At 52.1% G+C, this 19131-nt stretch overlaps 1 protein-coding gene across 1 annotated transcript; it reads right to left on the bottom strand.

The window, feature by feature from the left end:
- Window positions 1-11627: 11627 nt before the first annotated feature.
- Window positions 11628-14734, bottom strand: LOC100822508 (cytokinin riboside 5'-monophosphate phosphoribohydrolase LOG1). The gene is made up of 7 exons (XM_003581385.4): window positions 14472-14734; window positions 13945-14042; window positions 13725-13755; window positions 12988-13087; window positions 12510-12580; window positions 12240-12383; window positions 11628-12099 (listed from the first exon to the last, which is right to left on the bottom strand). Exons 1-7 carry the CDS (start codon window positions 14637-14639, stop codon window positions 11950-11952), a joined length of 762 nt encoding a protein of 253 aa, XP_003581433.2. The 5' UTR covers window positions 14640-14734; the 3' UTR covers window positions 11628-11949.
- Between the last annotated feature and the right edge of the window lie 4397 nt (window positions 14735-19131).

Genomic DNA, 19131 nt, shown 5'->3' with positions numbered 1-19131 from the left:
ACGAGAACCCAACCGAACCAACCCTCCAACCGAACCAACCCACCCCTTTGACCGCTGGCGCTGGTCCTCCTTTTATACCCAAGGGAATACCACAGGTGCCGCGGCGCATGCGTTACAAGTGTCGAACAGGGAGGCATACAACTCCCCCTCGGTGAGCTGGTGGCACGCATGGACGCCACCTCCGCTGCTAGGGGTCTAAAACCCTAAAGGTAGGATTGGACAGCCATTGTTCACCTGATTTGGACGGGTAACGCCCCTCCTATCGGCTCATTTAATGCGCCGTGCGCCTCACTCCTCGCCCTGGCAAGGCTGCGCACCCGACGCGCGCCACGCGCCCGCGTGGCGATGTTGCTCTGTCTGCTGGGCCCCACCCTTGTGGCGGGGGCCTGCGCCCGGGAACTCCTCCTCCCGGCGAGTCGCTCCCCGGGAAGCGCCCAGGTCCAACACACCCGGGACCCCCCTCCCGGGAAGCGGCTTCCCGGGAGGTGTCCAGGCGGGAATATTCCCCGAAGCCCCGCTAGCCCTTCCGGGCTAGTAGCTTGCCGGGCTGCCCGTGGCTGCTACCCGGGACGAAATCCTCCCGGGAACTCGGAGGCGGGGCACACGCGTCGCGCAGCGGGGGTACCCTGAGTGCCACTGGTGCGACAGTAGCCCCCGGGCGTGGGCCGGCATTACCTGTTCCCGAACGAGCCTTTCCCAGGTCGGTTGCCGGGCTACGCCCACAACCGACGCGTGGGTCCCGATTCGCCACGGGCCCGCGTCCCTTCGTTGCCCCTGGTACCACGCCGTTACAGACGGAGTAGTGGGCGCGTGATTTCCGCCCTAATTTCCCCCTTAAACAGGGAAGTTAAGGCCATTCGTTGCATTACTCCTTATAATTAGGAGTTATCCCCACGCAGCCGTAGGGTACGGAACCGGCCATTACTTAATGGCCGGGTGTTATAAAGCTCTTACTGTTGCCAAAAGGGGGAAAACACTCTGCCCCCCCACAGCCTTCGCCTTCACCCTCCTTCGCATCTCGCACCCAAGTGTTCTTGCTAGCTTCCACCTTCGTACCCCATGGCGCCCCCCACCACCAGGAAGGGAAAGGAGGTGCAGGTCTCGAAAAAAACGGCGGCCAGCAAGAGCGAGGCGGCAACCAAGGCAGCCGCCGCCAAAGACCAGAAAAAGCGGGAGATGCGGGCCACGCTCGCCTTCTATCGCCCTGGTTACAACGGCGAGGCGCTGGACAAGGTCCGGCATGCCGTCGCCTCCAATTTCAATGAGCACGGGGAGACGCTGATCTTCCCGGCGGGCGCCGAACACCAGGACAATGACTTCCGGGTGTTCGCGCGCTTCCTACTCACCGGTCTTGTGCCGCCATTCTCGTTGTTCCTCCACGCACTGATGGAGTCGTACCAGCTGCAGGTGGCGCAGCTCCACCCCACATCGCTGTTTCTCCTCGCCACCTTCCAATTCCTCTGCGAAGCGTTCATGGGGGTGATGCCGTCGGTGGGGCTCTTCCGCCACTACTTCTACCCCCGTATTGACAACGCGAAGGCGATGTCGTCGAGGGTGGTGTTCCGTGCCCACGACCAGATGAAGTCCGAGTTCATCATCCGGTCAGGGAAGAAGATTGAAAAGGAGTGGCGGGGTGATTGGTGCTGGGTCCGAGTGGAAGACCCACAGGAGTTCATCCTCTCGCCCATGGAGCTGCCGCAACCCCACAGCGGCTGGCAAGACAGGTACCACCGCGACGCCGATCTCCTCCCCATCGTGGAGAAGATCAAGGCGTTGCGGCTAGCGGGGCTCACCGACGTGGACGTGGCGCGCACCTTCATCCACCAGCGTATAGCGCCGCTTCAACATTGCTCCCGGCCCGCGTGGATGTACATGGGTCCCGGGGACAGGACAGCCTCCAGCAGGACGGCATGGATTTGGAAACCCTCAGGACGTCGGTGAGGGGATTCTCCGGCGAAACCTTCCAATCAACAAGGTTCATGCCGGGGGTCTTTTCCCTTCATGCCGGCGTTGCGGCGGTAACGACATCGTCGGCGCCTTCCCGCCCTGCAAAGAGTGGGGGTTGATGGACGACACCCCTACTCGGGCCCTGCGCGCTCCCCTGCTAGCACCCCGCGAGAAACAGGTGCTCGGAAAGAGCGGGGACGAATCCGAGACCAGCTGCCCTCCCTCCAGTCGTTGGATGACGAGGGGGGATGGGCTGCAGCGTCCCCGGAAGTCGTCCCTGTGGACGACGGCGACAAGGACAGTGACGACGCGCCCATGATCGTGCGGAGATCAAGGGCGTTCGCAACGGCCGCGGCTGCCTCCTTGGTGGCGACATTCGCCCCGGCAGCGGCCGCCAACCCCGCGGCGGCAGCCGCTCCAGGGGCGCCCGTCGGTACTTCGGCAGCGTCCGCGTCCATGGGGGTCGCCGGAGTCACAACAACGACATCCGCCCTAGCAGCGGCCGCCGGCACCGCGTCGGCCGCTGCTCCGGTAGCACCCGCCGATGCCTTGGCGGGGGCCATGAGCGACCCGGCACCGGCCTCAGCAGCGACAGTCGCCAGGGGTGTGCCAGCAGCCTCCTCGGGGTCGGCCCCTGATTCCGTGGTGGTCTGACCACCGTCTCCCGCGACGCCCCGGGACGCGGTGACCCAGCTGGCACCTGCGATGCCGCCCGCTCGGGGGGTCTTCCGGGGCTTCGCGCTCCGGCGCAACCCCTCGAAGTCCAATTCGCCGGCGGGTGCCAGCAAAAGGGGGAGGAGCGACTCCCCGCCCGCCACGCCGAGCAAGAGGGCGCGCGCGGACGCCGGCGGTGTCGCTGACCCGACCGTCACAGGGGTCAGCGGTGCCGTCATTGCGCCCGCCGACGACCCAGCCCCTACAGGGGCGGGGCCGGCAACTGGTGTGGCTCCTTTGCTTCTTCTTTGCGGCATTTTTTCAGTTGTTAGTTAATCATAAAAACGTACCTTCTTTTTCAGTAAGCGGCACCTCGCCCGCTGCAAGCCTTTCGGAGGCTCCCGCAGGCGCAGGCGAGGCGGGGGAGGCCCCCCTCGCCAGTCCATCTGCCGCGCAGGGTAACCACCCCGGCCACTCTTGTCCACTTCTGATAGCTCTCTTACTTGTCGATCCTCACACTTCTTATTGCTGCAGGCACGAGCGCGCCTGCACCGGGAGCGGGCGCTATCGTGGTTGATCTCGACCCTGCCGTCGTGATCATGGGGGCGACGGGGGAGCCGGAACCGACTCTCGCACCAAGCCCTGCCGTGCCGGTGCAGCGGCCCGGCACCCGCCGCAACTCGCGCGTGAACGCGGTGCAGCCGTCCTCGAGGCCCATAGGAGCATCTTCCTACTCCTGTGGGCGCTGCCGCTCTACCTCGCACCTGCGCCGGCGCTCTAAGTGCGGGCGCAGATCCTCTTGCTGGCGGGCATTCAAGATGCCGCGCGCGTCACCCCGCGTGACGGTGGGTGACGAGTCCGAGGACCCCTCCGGGCCCCCGTTTCCCTGGCCTCCCTATGGAGGGGGAGGGTTCTCCCCCTGTCGTGAGGCGCGTGGCGCGTCCTCGTGCTCCGGGTTCTGCCCGTGGCCGGAGCCTACCGTGGCGCCCTCACCTTGCGGCTGCTGGGCGGCCAGAGCGAGGAGAGCGTCCAACTCCTCGCCCCACGTCTCGTGCGCCGGCGTGCCTTGCTGCGGTTCATACCGCACCATGACGCGCGCGGCGATGATGGCTTCCGCCGGGGTTCGTGCGGGAGGCAGCCGATTCCCCGAGCGGCTTCTGTCCTCTCTGGCCCCGGACACTTTCGGGTGCGCGGGGTGTGAGCCCCCGGGCATCGCTTGTGATGCAGTATGCTCATGGTACCGCTGTCGCTGCATATCCTCGGCCCGCGACTCAACTCGCTGACCGGTGCGGGTGGCACCATGCCCGCTTGCGAGGCTGGCCCCGGCACTGGGGGCCGCCGGTCCCCTCAGCCGATTGTCTGCAGACGGCTGAGGAGGTGGGGGAGGCAGCTGTGATTGCTGCAATCTCGAGGGCTCCGAGTTCTCCTGATCCCCCAACGCGGGTCGCACATCATGCGACCTCGTGTGTGCCGCTGGGGCCTCACACGAGTCTATCCGAGGATCACCAGCCCGGTTGGGGGGCATGGTGGCCGGACGAAGAAGATGAAGCCAACGTCGATGCAAACACTGCTGCCGGCGGTCGCCGAAGAGCTCTCCTCTCGCGCCCCCGACCTGGCGCGCCAGATGTCGTCGCACGGGGCTCCGACACCGGGGGCGTGCGGTCACGCCCCCTTTTTAGGTTCGGCAGGGGCGTCGGGGATCGCTCCGCCGATCGCCGGCGTGGCCGATGGTCCTACGTAACCTGCGAAGTGATATACCCAAGGTGCACGCAAGCCAAGAACGAATGCACGCACGTTTTTACCCAGGTTCGGGCCACCCGGAGATGTAAAACCCTACGTCCTACCTGTCTGAACTGGTATTGACAATAGATCAAGTGTTTACACGTTGCCGGGGAAGGGTCCCCGGGCGCTCTCTCCTTTTCTGGTAAGTGCTACTTACTATTCTTGGGCTAGAACTAGTAGGAAAACGAGAACCTAACTGAACCAACCCTCCAACCGAACCAACCCACCAACCGAACCAACCCTCCAACCGAACCAACCCACCCCTTTGACCGATGGCGCTGGTCCTCCTTTTATACCCAAGGGGATACCACAGGTGCCGCGGCGCATGCGTTACAAGTGTCGAACAGGGAGGCATACAACTCCCCCTCGGTGAGCCGGTGGCACGCATGGATGCCACCTCCGCTGCTAGGGGTCTAAAACCCTAAAGGTAGGATTGGACAGCCACTGTTCACCTGATTTGGACGGGTAACGCCCCTCCTGTCGGCTCATTTAATGCGCCGTGCGCCTCACTCCTCGCCCTGGCGAGGCCGCGCACCCGACGCCCGCCACGCGCCCGCGTGGCGATGTTGCTCTGTCTGCTGGGCCCCACCCTTGTGGCGGGGGCCTGCGCCCGGGAACTCCTCCTCCCGGCAAGTCGCTCCCCGGGAAGCACCCAGGTCCAACACACCTGGGAACCCCCCCTCCCGGGAAGCGGCTTCCCGGGAGGTGTCCAGGCGGGAATATTCCCCGAAGCCCCGTTAGCCCTTCCGGGCTGGTATCTTGCCGGGCTGCCCGGGACGAAATCCTCCCGGGAACTCGGAGGCGGGGCCCACGCGTCGCGCAGCGGTGGTACCCCGGGTGCCATTGGTGCGACACGGCACCAGTCCTGTGAGGATGAAGCGCCCGAACACCCGGAAGTTGTTTTCCTGGTGGTCGGCACCGGCGGGGAAGATTAGGGTCTCCCCGTGCTCGTTGAACCCGGAGGCAACGGCGTGCCGGATCTTGGCCAACGCCTCGCCGTTGTAGCCGGGCCGGTAGAAGGCGAGCGTGGCCCTCATCGCTCGCTTCTTCTGATCTTTGTCCGCGGAGGCCTTGGCGGCCGCCTCGCTCTTGCTGGCCGCCGGTTTCTTTGGGGCCTTCCCTTCCTTTCCCTTCCTAGTGGTGGGGGCCGCCATGGGGAGCGAGGGCGAAAGCTAGCAAGGCTCTTGGGCGCAAGATGCGAAAAGTTGGAGGAAGAAGGCTGGGGGGCTAAGTGTTTCCCCCTCAGCGTAGCAGTAAAAGCTTTATAACGCTCCGCCGTTCAGTAATGGCTGTTTCCGCACCCAGCGGGTGCGCTGGGATAATTACTAATCAGAGGGATAATGCGAGGAGTGGCCTTAACTTCCCTGTTTAAGGGGGAGGTTACGACGGAAATCTCGCACCCACTACTCCGCCTGTAACGGGGTCCTTGGGATGGCGAAGAGACGCAGGCCCGAGGCGAGTCGGGACCCACGCGTCGGTTGGGGCATAGCCCGGCAACCGACCAGGGAAGGGTTCGCCCGGGAACAGGTGTTGCCGGCCCACGCCCGAGGGCTACTGTCGCACCAGTGGCACTCGGGGTGCCACCGCTTCACGACACGTGGGTCGCATCGCTGGGTTCCCGGAAGGATCCCACCACGGGCGACAACGTGCAGGCTGCCCGGCAAGCTACCAGCCCGGCAGGGCTAGCGGGGCTTCGGGGAATAATCCTGCCTGGGCACCTCCCGGGAAGGCACTTGCCGGGAGGAGGCGTTCCCGGGCACAGGTTTCCGCCGTGAGGGCAGGACCGAGCGAGCAGAGCAGCAGCGCCACGTGGGCGCGCGGCAGGCGCCCAATGTGCAGGGTCGCCAGGACAAGGAGTGAGACGCACGGCACATTTAATGAGCCGACAAGAGGGGGGTTATCCGTCTAGTCAGGCAAACAGTGGCTGCCCAGAGCTAGTTTTTAGGCCTTAGACCCCTAGTCGCGGGGCTGGCGCTCTTGCATGCATGCCAGCGCACCGAGAAGGAGCTGCCTAAGCTCCCTGCTCGCCACTTGTAATCCATGCACCGTGGCACCTATGGTATCCCCTTGGCCATAAAAAGAGGACCCCCGCCAGCGGTCAAAGGGTTGTTGGTTTTTTGTTCGCAAAATTCATAGTTCTGCACTAACGGTAGCCCAAAGTAGTAAGTAGCACTTAGCCAAAAGGAGAGCTCCTGGGGACCCTCCCCCGGCAACTTGTAAATGCACAATCTCCTGGTAATATTAGCTCAGACAAGCAGGATGTAGGGTTTTACACCTCCGGATGGCCCGAACCTGAGTAAAAAGCATTTTCGTGTTTATTGCATTCTTGCGCTTCACATTGGCCTCGCCGGCGATCGCCGGAGCGATCCCTGTCGCCCACTGCCAAACCTAAAAGGGGGTGCCCGCGCATCCCCGGTGTCAAAGCCCCGTACCGCGACACACGCGGGCCCAGCGCAGGGGCTCTTTGCCGGCGGCCGTGATTTGCTGACGTCGTTTTGGAGAATTTGCCGATGGCCGACCCTTTGCTGGCGGCTTTTCTCGGGGCCACCGACAAAGGTCCTCTTTGCCGGCGGCCCGATAGAAAGCCACCGACAAAGGCCTTTGCCGCCGGCAACGGCCGGTTTTCCCGTAGTGACCCATGTACATTTCTTACGTTCAAGTAGTACTCCCGATCCATAAAATATGTGGTCCATTTTGTGCTAAGTTACTTAAGTTAGTACTGTAATATATTTCAGTCTAGCTTTGGACCAAAGCAAGAAAGCGAACATAAAGGAAGAGCTCTTTTACGGTACCCCGAAATAAATAAGAACCATCCATTTATTAGGATCCAATGGATGTCTTTAGTCGGTACTCCCTCCCAGCTACGATGGAGTACAGCGTCCGAAAACTATGGAGTACCATCGGTTGAGGGGTAGAATAGTAATTAAGAGGATAATTACCTATGTGATTAAAAATTAAACATATTTCCGTTTAATCGAGTCGGTTTATATCCCGTGGAAAGACGGCGATGTTGCGGCTTGGCCTGCCGGCGGCCATCGAGCATGGCTTGCCCTAGTAGCGGAAGTAGCAGGCAATTACGAGAACGAAACGACTGAACAAGTTGTGGTCGGCCCGGCCGGCTGGCTCCCAGACATACTTAGCCCGAAGAACTAGGAGATCACGAACATCAACGACTTTGACTGTGATGGTGATTTCAGATAGTTCCGGCCAGCTTTTCAACATCATCTACGGTGTCTAGCATATTTGCAACTCCTAGTGTTGTTTACGGTTGCATCAACAATTATTGGATCGAACCCTAATTTGAAACCAAAACAAACCAAAACAAGCCCGGTAGCTTTCAAACGAGGAGGAGGCGGCGGTGGCCAGCAGATCTGGACGGAGGGGACGGAGGGTCACGCCAGCGTTATCTTTGCATTAACATGTAAAATGTCTAATATGCTCTTTTTAAATCAAGGGTCAGATTTGATTGGTACTCCCATTTCTCGTCATGGATACTGGATACGTAAAAATGCTCTAGACGAAAATCTCGTGATCGGCGGCACTATTTCCTAAACTGCCGTGCACGCGATCACGGTAGCTCGTCAGTTCAACCACAGTGTTTTCTTTCTTTAAGGATTACGTACCCGACTCGTTAGAGAATTCTGGTCCAAACATCTTCAGATGGAGAAGGCCATTGCAGATTGAGTTCACAAGTCTAATCATAATATCCATACAAATTTATTTTAGCAAATTAAAACCATTTGTGAATTTTTGACAGCGAACTTCTGATCCACAAAACAATTAACGGGATTTCTAAGTGGGGCACGTGCCCATACATGACTTAACCAGCGGCGCTATTCTCTGCCGTCTGATTCCTCCCCTCGTCTCCGATCTCTCTCTCTCTCCCTTGTCCCTTCTCTCCCACGCTCGTGCTGCCATCTTTCTCTCCCACCACGGTCACCTACCAATCCCCAAATCCCTATTCTCTTCTCTCCCTGATGGTGGCGCCCGCGGCCTCTTCGCGTCTCGCGCGGCTCCGCACAGGAACTGGCTGCCTGCTGCCCACCGTCACTACTGCTCCATGGCTGTGTACCAAGGCTGCCACCATTACTGGCCAAGGAGAGGTTAATCCACGTCCCCGTCGTCGCCACGGCCGTCGGCCCACGGCCTCTTTCCGCAGCTCAGGTCGTCGTCAGGAAGGGGGTCGAGTGGGTCGTGGACAAAGCCGAGTCGCTGGACTGCGGCCATGTGTGACGTGGGCGGCGGGCTGACCACAGGCGGTGAGGTCAGTCCCCGCTAAGATTTGTGTTCGCTGGAAGAGAGAGACGGCGTTGGAGAGTCACCACATGTGAAGAACAGATGACCTTGGAGTTTTGGAGATCACATCGTGTGAGCTATTGTGACAGTAGAGACAGACAGAGTAGCAGCAGAGAAAGTGAGGGAGAGAGAGTAGTTGGTTGACTGGATCGCTCCTAATCTGGAGTGCTTCCCCACGTCTCTAATGCCCCCTTTTTTTAAAGTCTGCTCCCCTTTGAATGGATTAGATGCGAGCTTTGACTACATAGTGCACTTAGACTGTACTAAGATTTTGCAAATAGGCCAGGCGCGTATAAACGTGGATAAGTCGGTGACCAGGCGTACACAAGTCTAGATGTAGACATCGTTAACCTAACGAGTTGATATAATTAACCTGACAATTAGATACAATTAATTTGACAAATAGATATGGATAAGCCGATAAATAGGAGTGGACAAAATAGTAAGTAGACATAGTTAACTTGGCAAGTAGATTCAATTAACCTGGCAGTCAGGCACAATTAATCTGGCAAATAGGTGTGGATAAGCCGACAAGTAGAAATGGACAAATTGGCAAGTAGGCATAGTTAACCTGCCACGTAGGCTCAATTAACCTGGCAGTCAGGCATAATTAATCTGACAAGTAGATGTAGATAAGCCGACAAATAAGAGTTAACAAAGTTGCAAGTAGGCATAGTTAACCTGGCAAGTAAGCTCAATTAACCTGGCAGTTAGGCATAGTTAATCTGCAAGTAGGTGTGGATAAGCCGAAAAGTAGGAGTGGACAAAGTCGCAAGTAGGAATAGTTAATCTGACAAGTGGACTTAATTAACCTGGCAGTTAGGCACAGTTAATCTGGCAAGTAGGTGTGGGTAAGCCAACAAGTACGAGTGGACAAAGTGGCAAGTAGTCATATTTAACCTGCAAGTAGGCGCAATTAACCTGGCAGTTAGGCACAGTTAATCTGGCAAGTAGGTGTGGATAAGCCGACACGTAGGAGTGGACAAAGTGGCAAGTAGGCACAATTAACCTGGCAAGTAGGCTCAATTAACCTGGCAGTTAAGCACAGTTAATCTGGCAAGTAGGTGTGGATAAACCGAAAAGTATGAGTGGATAAAGTGGCAAGTATGCATAGTTAACCTAGCATGTAGGCTTAACCTGCCAATTAGACACAGTTAATCTGGCAATTAGGTGTGGGTAATTCAACAAGTAGTGAATAAAGTGGCAAGTAGACATAGTCAACCTGGTTAGTAGGCTCAATTAACCGGGCAATTAGACACGATTAATCTAGCAAATAGGTGTGGATAAGCCGGTACTGGCAAGTAGACATAGTTAACCTGACAAGTATGGTCGATTAATCTAACATTTATGCACAATTAATTTGACAAATAAGTATGTATGAATAGCCCGATAAGTAGACGTGCATAAATTGACAAATAGTGCACCCGATAAATAAGTCGGTATACACTGAATAGTTATTTATAAATCTACACGTGGCCACAACTAAACGACAATATATACAAATAGACCGCAAGTATGACTTCGTTGATACACTGTGTTTTTACGAGCTATCTGTTGATGTATATCGCTATACTAGAACCTACGGTATCAGTTTTCATACACGAAAACAAGAACCACACGAAGACAAGAACCACAGTGCTAGGCTGGGCCATGTCGCGGTTGGAGCTGGGCTGGGTGCGCTCTGCCAGGCTGTCGTGCTGGGCTCAGAGCTGGCGTTCACGAGCTGCTAGGATCGGGTTTGCCAGCAATGCGGGCAGGAAAAGCGCGCGGGCGGAAGCGGAGAACGTCGTGGACGCGCGCCGTTGCGACGGCTTACGTGGGGAACGCCGCTCCTACAATTAATTTACAGTGGTATAGGAGGAGTTGACGTCTCCCAAATCTCCAGCGTAGCGTTGCAGCAGCCATCTACGGTGTACAGGAGGACTGTAGGATCGTGGCACACTACGGCAACAGCGCACCCGCAACCGCCGACACACGGCGACGGCCGGATGGAAGCCCGGCTGATGCAGCGTCGCCGCGCCTTGACTTCTTGCCCCCCTCTCACGGCCCTCGGTCGCCTTCCTCTAGAACCGCGCACCACACCACACCGGGACAGACGTTTGGTACTTTGGCGTGGCAGCAAAACGTATGAGTTTGACATCCATCAATCCAACACGTACTAGCTAGTATCGTACCATTTGCCCACACCGGTGGGTCGACCAGCCGGTCCCGAATAATCAACCGCTTGCCTTCTTCACTCACTCGCTGTGTGCATGCACGGAGTTGAGTAAAGCATTCCACCGTACGTGTACCACTGGGCTGGTCTGGTCTGGTCAGGACTCAGGAGACGGACGACGCAGATCCGGCTGACAGTATTTTCGCCAGCTTTTTTCTCCGAACCGCAGCAACACGCACACATGGATACGGGCTCTGAACCGCCAGGCCAGGCAGGCCCCGGTAAAATCGACTGCGCACCTGCGCCTTGGGTTCAGTTTCAGGCGGGGGACGGACGCGTACTCCTCTGACTGAACTCAATTCTCGATCGGGTGCAGCCTTGCAGGGTGTGCTAGTGCATCAGAGATTGGTAGGATTAACGGTGTTGGATTCAGTTATGGGTGCCGTGCACATTTGTCTGCCAATTGACTGGTTCTGTGCGTCTGAATCGTGTTTTTTGTTTTTTCTCGTTTAAAGACGATGGGATACGATATCGGGAAATTTTTCGTTGGAATGTTCGACCGTCGCTCTTAAAAGGCGAAACGATACAAAATCAGTGGGCATGGGAGCCAGGCCAGGCCAACAATGCCCCCCCTCCCAAAGATGGGAAAGAACATTTTTAGATTTCGATCATTTTCTCAATCTCAAAGCAGGATGTGTGGCTAGATAGCTCAAGCAAACACCCGTGCAAGCTGTTTTATTTGGTTTTCCGAAATTTCTACCCATTATTTTCCATAAATTTTCAGAATGAATTGTTAATTTTTTGAAAAATGGCTTCATATATACGTACCCATGTTTGAAACATCCGCCTCACCGACTAGCATGCACACAAAATCCACGTCAACCGATAACATCTGAATCTTAGCCCTACACTTCGCAGCACATAATACACGACTACATACTAATTACATTACCGATCAATGATCAATCAACAGCTCCCAAATCACAACATTAGGCGCCTCTTCTACCCAAAGTTACATGAACTGAAACAGAAACAAAGCAATGTCATCTCGTAGTGCTCATATATAGTACACCCACTGGCCGCGACAAGTTCAGAGCTCTCTGCAGATCCTGAACTCACAGCATGCTTCCACGCTGCGCCGGGATGATCGCCGCCGCGCCTTCTTTCATCAGCCCAGGGATCTCGCAGTTCTTGCATCTGCAGAGCTGCAATTCCGTCTCCCACTTCATCTTGGGCACGACCTCCTCGTGCCGAGGAGAGTACTCCTGCGAACATAAAGCAGATCACGAAAGACCATTATCGGCCGTTCGATCACTTCGATGCCCCAAACCAGCCCCCTCGCTGGCTCTAACATACTGTAAAGTGCAAGGATGGAAGCAGGATTCAGGTGAGTGGTAAGAGATACCTCCAGCTTGTTGAGCAGTTCCTTGGGCGTGGGAGCCAGCACGATGATGTGGCGAGCGGTGGGCTTGATGAACCCTTCCTCCACGGCCTTGTCGATGAACGACAGCAGGGCGTTGTAGTAGCCGTCCACGTTTAGCAGCCCGACCTGCAGCGTTTCATTCCCGAGTGATCGATCCCCAGACAGTTTGTGCGTTAATTAGCTAGTTCCGTGGATCTCTGCAGGTGCAGGGTGTGACGTACAAGAGCAAGAGAAGAACGGTTTGGGACGTACCGGCTTGTCGTGAATGCCGAGCTGGGCCCAGGTGATTACTTCTAGAAGCTCTTCGAGCGTTCCATACCCCCCTGAAAATTATTCTGGGCTATCGTCATTTTGTGTGTAAAAATCACAAAAGGAATTTCTGCGCAACAAGTTATGTGGCTTGCATAAGTTTCAGTTTTTTTTTCAGTTAACTCTTCGAGCTCAGCTGGACTCCATGCACTTTTGTGGGCTGGACAGGGAAGTTTTCCCTGATGGGCCGCTTGTCGCTGGTTGGCCGGGGACTCTGGCAAGGCCGAATGGCCAACTTGTCAGGTCAAAGTCCGCATCTAATCTACCCATGAGCAGCCCATGGCACGGGAGATGTCAGAAAGCGAAGAGAAGAGCGCATCTGCATGCCGTCTGAAGATTGAAGTCCTTTTTTTTTCCGCAAAGACTGAAGATTGAAGTCGGTAAAGATTTGCCAGGTGTTTATGTATGCAGGAGGACTAACCAGGGAGCGCTATAAATGCATCAGATTGCCTGGCCATCTCAGCCTTCCTTTGGTGCATATCGCCCACTTCCTTCACCTCCCCCACTGTCTCGCCTGTTATCTGCGCCCACAAGCAACATCGTACTAAAAGGGTCAGGGGACAACTTTCTGTAGAGAGTATATTGTAATCAGGGAATGGATGCATGCTAGAAGCAAGGTTCGGGAGAAGTAATCATGATACTGTTGTGGGGGACAAAAAGCAAATATGGGAGGCATTTCTTTTTGATTGATAGTAAAGTCTGCAGCTTAAAGACCTCTTAGTTAAGAACAAAGGGGTGGCCACTAGAAGCAGCAGTCAAGATCAGGAAGGTATCTCTCCAAGCGAAAGGAATACAAGATTTCATTGAACATTCCCTGCATCTGAGATCTTTCTTCAAAAGAGGGCAGATAAGGTTGCATCCTTCTTTTCCACTACCAAGCAAGATTTCCAATAATATTATCTTTCTGCGTACTTTATAACACAAGCTAGATGTATACAAATAACTAATACGCATTATGAAAGAAAAAAAACAGCATTAAATAACTAATTAGCCATGTAGTACTCATTGCTAATTAAATTTAATTACGCGCTGAAGCCGGTGTTATTGAATTTTTTTTCGAGTAATGCATTTGCTAAATAATGATGATGAATTCATGGGAATCATTGCATGTATTAATTAAACAATGACACGAATGTTGGAAGGTGGAGGCGTGTTTACCTCTCTAGGCATAAGGGTCTTGGGAATCACCCTGCATAGGGACAGCAAGATGACAAATTATACTAGCATTAGCAACCGAGAAAGCGACATATATATAGACAAAAAGAAAACTTCTTGCCATCTTGCGAAGTTTTGAACTATTCTTTTCATGCTCTACACAGGAGTAAGTACATATATATGCTGAAGAGTGAGTAATCATTACTGTTTAGTGTTTACATACCCAATGACATGCCTCCCTCCGCTGTAGACTGCTTGAGAGACCAGGCCCATCAGCCCCACGCTCCCTCCCCCGTACACCAGATCAATGTTCCTTGCCACCTAGTGAAAGCATAAGCATTGGGGAGTTAATGACCATTTTCTGATCTTCGTCTACAATGCAATGCACCAAGTGTGGCAGTCCGTTCCAACACTCTCCTTGTAAAGTCGATCATAACAAGATCGAGTAGTGTGTATCCAGTATTCACCACACAACATCCAGTGACACACTCTGTAGTTGACCAGCACAAATATTGAGATTCAAGTGAGGCGTCATGTACCGCTGAGTAAAAACTCCTGTATATATATCTAAGAAATAAGCTAGCTAGCTAGTGTCCCAATAACAAATTTTCTTTTCCAAAAAGGAAAGTGATCCTTTCGGCCTCTGCATTATATGATGCAACTGCCAACAGCTAATGGAAACACACGATGATGTCAACTTGCTAGAGTTGAGAAATGACGCCGGTGAGGAATTAAGAAAGTAACATGTACCAGCTCCTGGCCAAGCTCAACGGCGGCATCCTGGTAGCTCGTCTTCTTGCCCTTGCTGCTCCCGCAGAAGACGCATATCCTCCTGAAACGAGACGGGGCGCCCGTCGCTTCCACTCCTGGCGGCGCCTCTGCTTCCTCTTTCATCTCCATCTCACCTTCTCTATCCATATGTACCCGCGGGTAGTACCGCTTTCGTCTACGCTAATCTCCTGCAAATAGCAAAGGTGAAGAGAGGAGATAGCCGCTACAGCATGGCTAGCTCTTGCCTCACACTCCTTGCACTTCTCCCTCTTGGTGGTCTATATATGCGTATCCGGTATATCTCGCCACAGAGATCGAGCTAGCTAGGTAGGCCCCATTGCATCAAGATCATTATTTATTTATGCGCGGTAATTAACTTCTGAGTAGCTAGCTAGTGTGATCCATATTCTAACTAAGCTATCTATCGTACAACGATCTCGATCCATTAACTAAACTAGACAGGAAGTAGTTTAATTAGGTCTTCTGTGTGAGACCGTGCATGCATGCTCGCAACTGCCATGACCACAAACATGATGTCGGCTACGGTCCTGCTCCGTACCTGTTAACTAGGTACGGAGTAGTAGGGTTTATCAAAGAGATACTGGACAGACTTCCTTGCAAAGGAAGAGCTAGAAGCAGAATTGCATATTAATTAGTGAGAGAAGCAGGCCGGGCCGGAAGAGAAGCAGAATTGAAGCACATCAATGAGTGTCCATGTTAACGTCACCACGCAGTGGAAAATGGTATGCAGGCATACTCATTATTAATTAAATACAGGTTCAGGTAAGAAAAAAAATTGACAGGATAACCCCTGGTTCAGGTAATTAGTAATTACTCCGGCCTTCATGTTTTCATGACAAACTTTAGGACGGTACGTACTTATGTGGGACCCTTGATTAAGATGCAGTCATGCAGTGCAGCGGGGACGCCGCGCATTCTGGCACTTTGTGGACCGTTGTTACTGTGGATCGCGGCAAAAAAAAGGAAGGGTTTACTGTTCTGGAATTCACAGCAGTGTATACATATAAATTATATATGGTCCAGGCTCTAGAATAAAAGACATAATAAGGTCCCGCCGCATCTTTATATCCCGATGCAGAAGGGCGTGCAGACGAAGAACATGCATATCTGTGAAAGATGCATGCATGCCATGCTGACTGCCGATGAAACGTACTGAACTACCGATACAATGATTTACTCCGTCTTAGTTTAAAAGTGCGAGTGTATTTCAAGAATCAATTTTATAAATAAAATACAGATTATGTGTTAAAAAAATTATACTCCAGAAATTGTTAGGTGTACTATTGAATTTGCATTATCAAGAAAAGAGTTTCCAATGATACACTGGGATGGAGAAAAATTAATAAATAAGATTTTATGGACATATATAACTCGATAGTCAAAATAAATTAAATCTCGAAACACGAAGGCACAAACAGTGGTTGTAGACTGGCCGGGATGGAGAGATTTCTTCATTTCCTGGCAGCGTGAGTACGTGGTCCAGTTGATCTGTCCCCAATCTATATATGTCACAGGCTCGTTCATGCAAGCTTAATATTTTGCATGAATATTGCGCAGTCAATCTGCTCAGTACTAGCTAGAGCTACCTAGCTTTCATGCATGCATGCCGCAGATGGCCGCACGATCTGCCTTGTGTCTATAGCTGGTTTTAATTACACATGCATGGAAGGCAGGACAGTTACGTACTTGCGGTACTACGTGTTGTAATTCATTTTCAGTTTTCAGTGTATATATATGTACGTTACGACATAAGTGCAACAAGCACAGGTCACAGTGAGCTTGGTTAATATACGCGCCAATCATCCAGTACCGTGTGCCCACGACGTTACTACTACTGATTTACTACTTGAGATGCCGATCGAGTCTGCCACTCTCTGCCGGTGCCGGCCGCACACGCTGCGCAGGGGGACGTACGGCACCCACGACTGCTTTCTCTTCTCTCTCGCCGCTGCTGGGAGCGGCCTTCGTCGGCTTCTCACGCATCGGGGTAGTGCCGTAGCAGTGCTAGTGGTGACGACCCGGTGCCGCCGCGGTGCTTTTGGAATTTGGATCGTCGTAGCGCGGGCTGCAGAGATTAAAATGTTGGTCTGTACAGATCGTGGTAATCAATGTGTTCACTTCGACAGGTGGTGCCGGCGTCTGTTTTGGCCACATCGGGCCCGTTTATGTGGCAGTCGGCTCCTTCCGGTTTCTCCGCAAGTGTCCCCAGCATGCTGTTTTTGTCCCGTCGGCCATGTTAGAGCAAGGATGATAACACAGTGCTGCTAGCTCGCTATTACTAGTTCATTCCATATCATGTATAATTATGATAGCCAGCATGTATAGTTAGTTATAAAGATACATTCTATCTTTTGCTTATTTCTCTTTTTGTAGCTTCGGATTAATTGTAACCCTATCCCTGTAATAAAGCTCCCGATTCTTCGCAAAAAAAAGATACATTCTATCTTTTTCATAAAGGCTAACGTATTTGATTTCGTGAAGACAAAATTTTGCCCAGCGAATACGTAACTTATATGATATGAAACCACAATTATTAGCAAGAATTTTGAAGACAAATTTATTGCTATAAAGTTAATGAGAAAACACATATTAATTAGGTAATTTTTGGTCAAATACTTGTCTTAACGAAATCACATACGCCAACTTTCATGAAAAGATAGAGTTTTACTTTATTAATACATGGTCCAAATCTCATTCTTGGAGGGAGACTAGAAGCACATGTTGCAGCCGACTGTTAATTAACAGCCTGCTTCTCTCCTCACTCATGTTTTTTTTCCTCCAACTCAACAAAAATATTAAATTTAAAGTCTTACCGTCTGCCCACGTCACCCTATTGCATTTGCTTACGTGGCAGTTGGCACTGACAGCGACGAAAATGTCCTGCGCATTGAGCCATCTGATGACACAATTGTTGTCATATTGTCTCATATTAGGCATATCTCTTTTCTTTTGATGAAGACTTTAACCATTTTTTTACTAATATACAATGATACTCCAAATCATTGTATTCATAATTCAAAACTGTTTGCTTATGATTATGATTTAGATCACATAAATCAAATTTTGATAGGGTAATTCTCGATCAAATCTTCGTTCAAAGAAAATGTTGACGAAGTAATTCTACTTTTCCGTTTCAAATTGGCTGCACATATAGACCGTAAAAGTTTTCTTAAAGTACTTATAATATTTAGCTTTTCAAAGTCTATTAATCATTGTGCTCTTACTTTTCTTACTTAGACAAATAAATTTATGCTACAATCATTGGATGAAGGGAGGTGGTGCTAACTGGAGATTGGAGGAAGATTGAATGCATAGTGCCATAAATTGCATGTAAATATGAAAGATCCAGTACTCACTCTAATCCGAATTAATTGTCACAGCTTTGTTTAGAGATTTCAGCGTGTAGGTGCATGCTAGAAAAAGCTGCGACAATTACTTTGAATCAGAGCGAGTAGTATTTTGTCTCTTTGGCTTATGTCATCTTCAAAAACTGTATATACAACTAATTTGAAACATAAAAAGTACTTCGCAATGATCGATCAATCAAGGTTTTGGAGAAGCCAGTAGACAAAACTGCTACAAGTAACATGTACAGAGGAAGAAATACACATCAATTCGAGTTAATGCGACCAGCCGGCTTAATGGGCGAATTTCATGTACATACGACAAAATCAACCGAGGAGCATGTCAAGGAGGTCAGTACCTACGTGCCTAGCTAGGGTTTGGACCGCGCGCTGTTTTCTGCATGATTGTACATTTGTACATCAAACCACGTAGATGTAGCTAGAGCCAATAGCAACTCTGCCTGCTCCCCCGGGCATGAATTGGCCAGCAAAGTACCGTCCACTGTTTTAAATTTAAACTTCCGCTAGAAAACAATTATAAAGAATATTTTTGTGGATACACATCATACTGTATGTAACAAATGATCTTGTAAAAAGAAAATTTAACGGGGAAAAACACGAGCACTGCTATTGCGTTAAGAAGAAGGAAAACAGTTTACAAATGATTTTTAAAATATGTTTATGACTTTTTGTGTAAAAAGGCAACTTTTTACGTCGTAAACATGTACACTGTTAGCTCTGTAAATCGATCTGTACGTTGTGGTTCCTGCCACGGGCAGAATTGGCCAGCAAGTACTGATACTACTGCTGCACCTACTCCTATACAGTCTCGTATGCGTTAGCTAGGCGGGGTCCAAGCGACGCTTTTTGGCAAATGTCGATTCTTGATTGCACTGGAAAGACGTACATGGCCCCGGCGGCCCGGCCGTTTTAAGGCCAAAAGCCAGCCGTGAACAGGAGCAAGTTAGCAGGACAACAAATTCAATTCTAGAGCGACAACGCTTTTTTTTATTGGGTTATAAACAGAGAAGATCGTTGGAAGCCTCCGTGGGTACCCTGCCTGAAACGGTAAGCAAACAAGTAAATCCACAGGTACATGTGTCGGGTTATCTCATCGTTCATCTTGCTTTGAGATTCGCTCTGGGCACTTTACGAATATGATGAAGTTCAAATCATCTTTCTGAAGCAAAATATGACTGAAGTGGAAACAGACGAGCTGTTTTGGTTAGACGTCAAATCAATCGATCGCCTGGCGGTTTCAACGTCGTTTTCCT

The sequence above is a fragment of the Brachypodium distachyon genome, chromosome 5, assembly GCF_000005505.3.
Source record: "Brachypodium distachyon strain Bd21 chromosome 5, Brachypodium_distachyon_v3.0, whole genome shotgun sequence".
Classification (NCBI taxonomy): Eukaryota; Viridiplantae; Streptophyta; class Magnoliopsida; order Poales; family Poaceae; genus Brachypodium; species Brachypodium distachyon.
The sequence above is the reverse complement of the archived record's forward strand: the minus strand, read 5'-3'. Positions and strand labels throughout refer to the sequence as shown.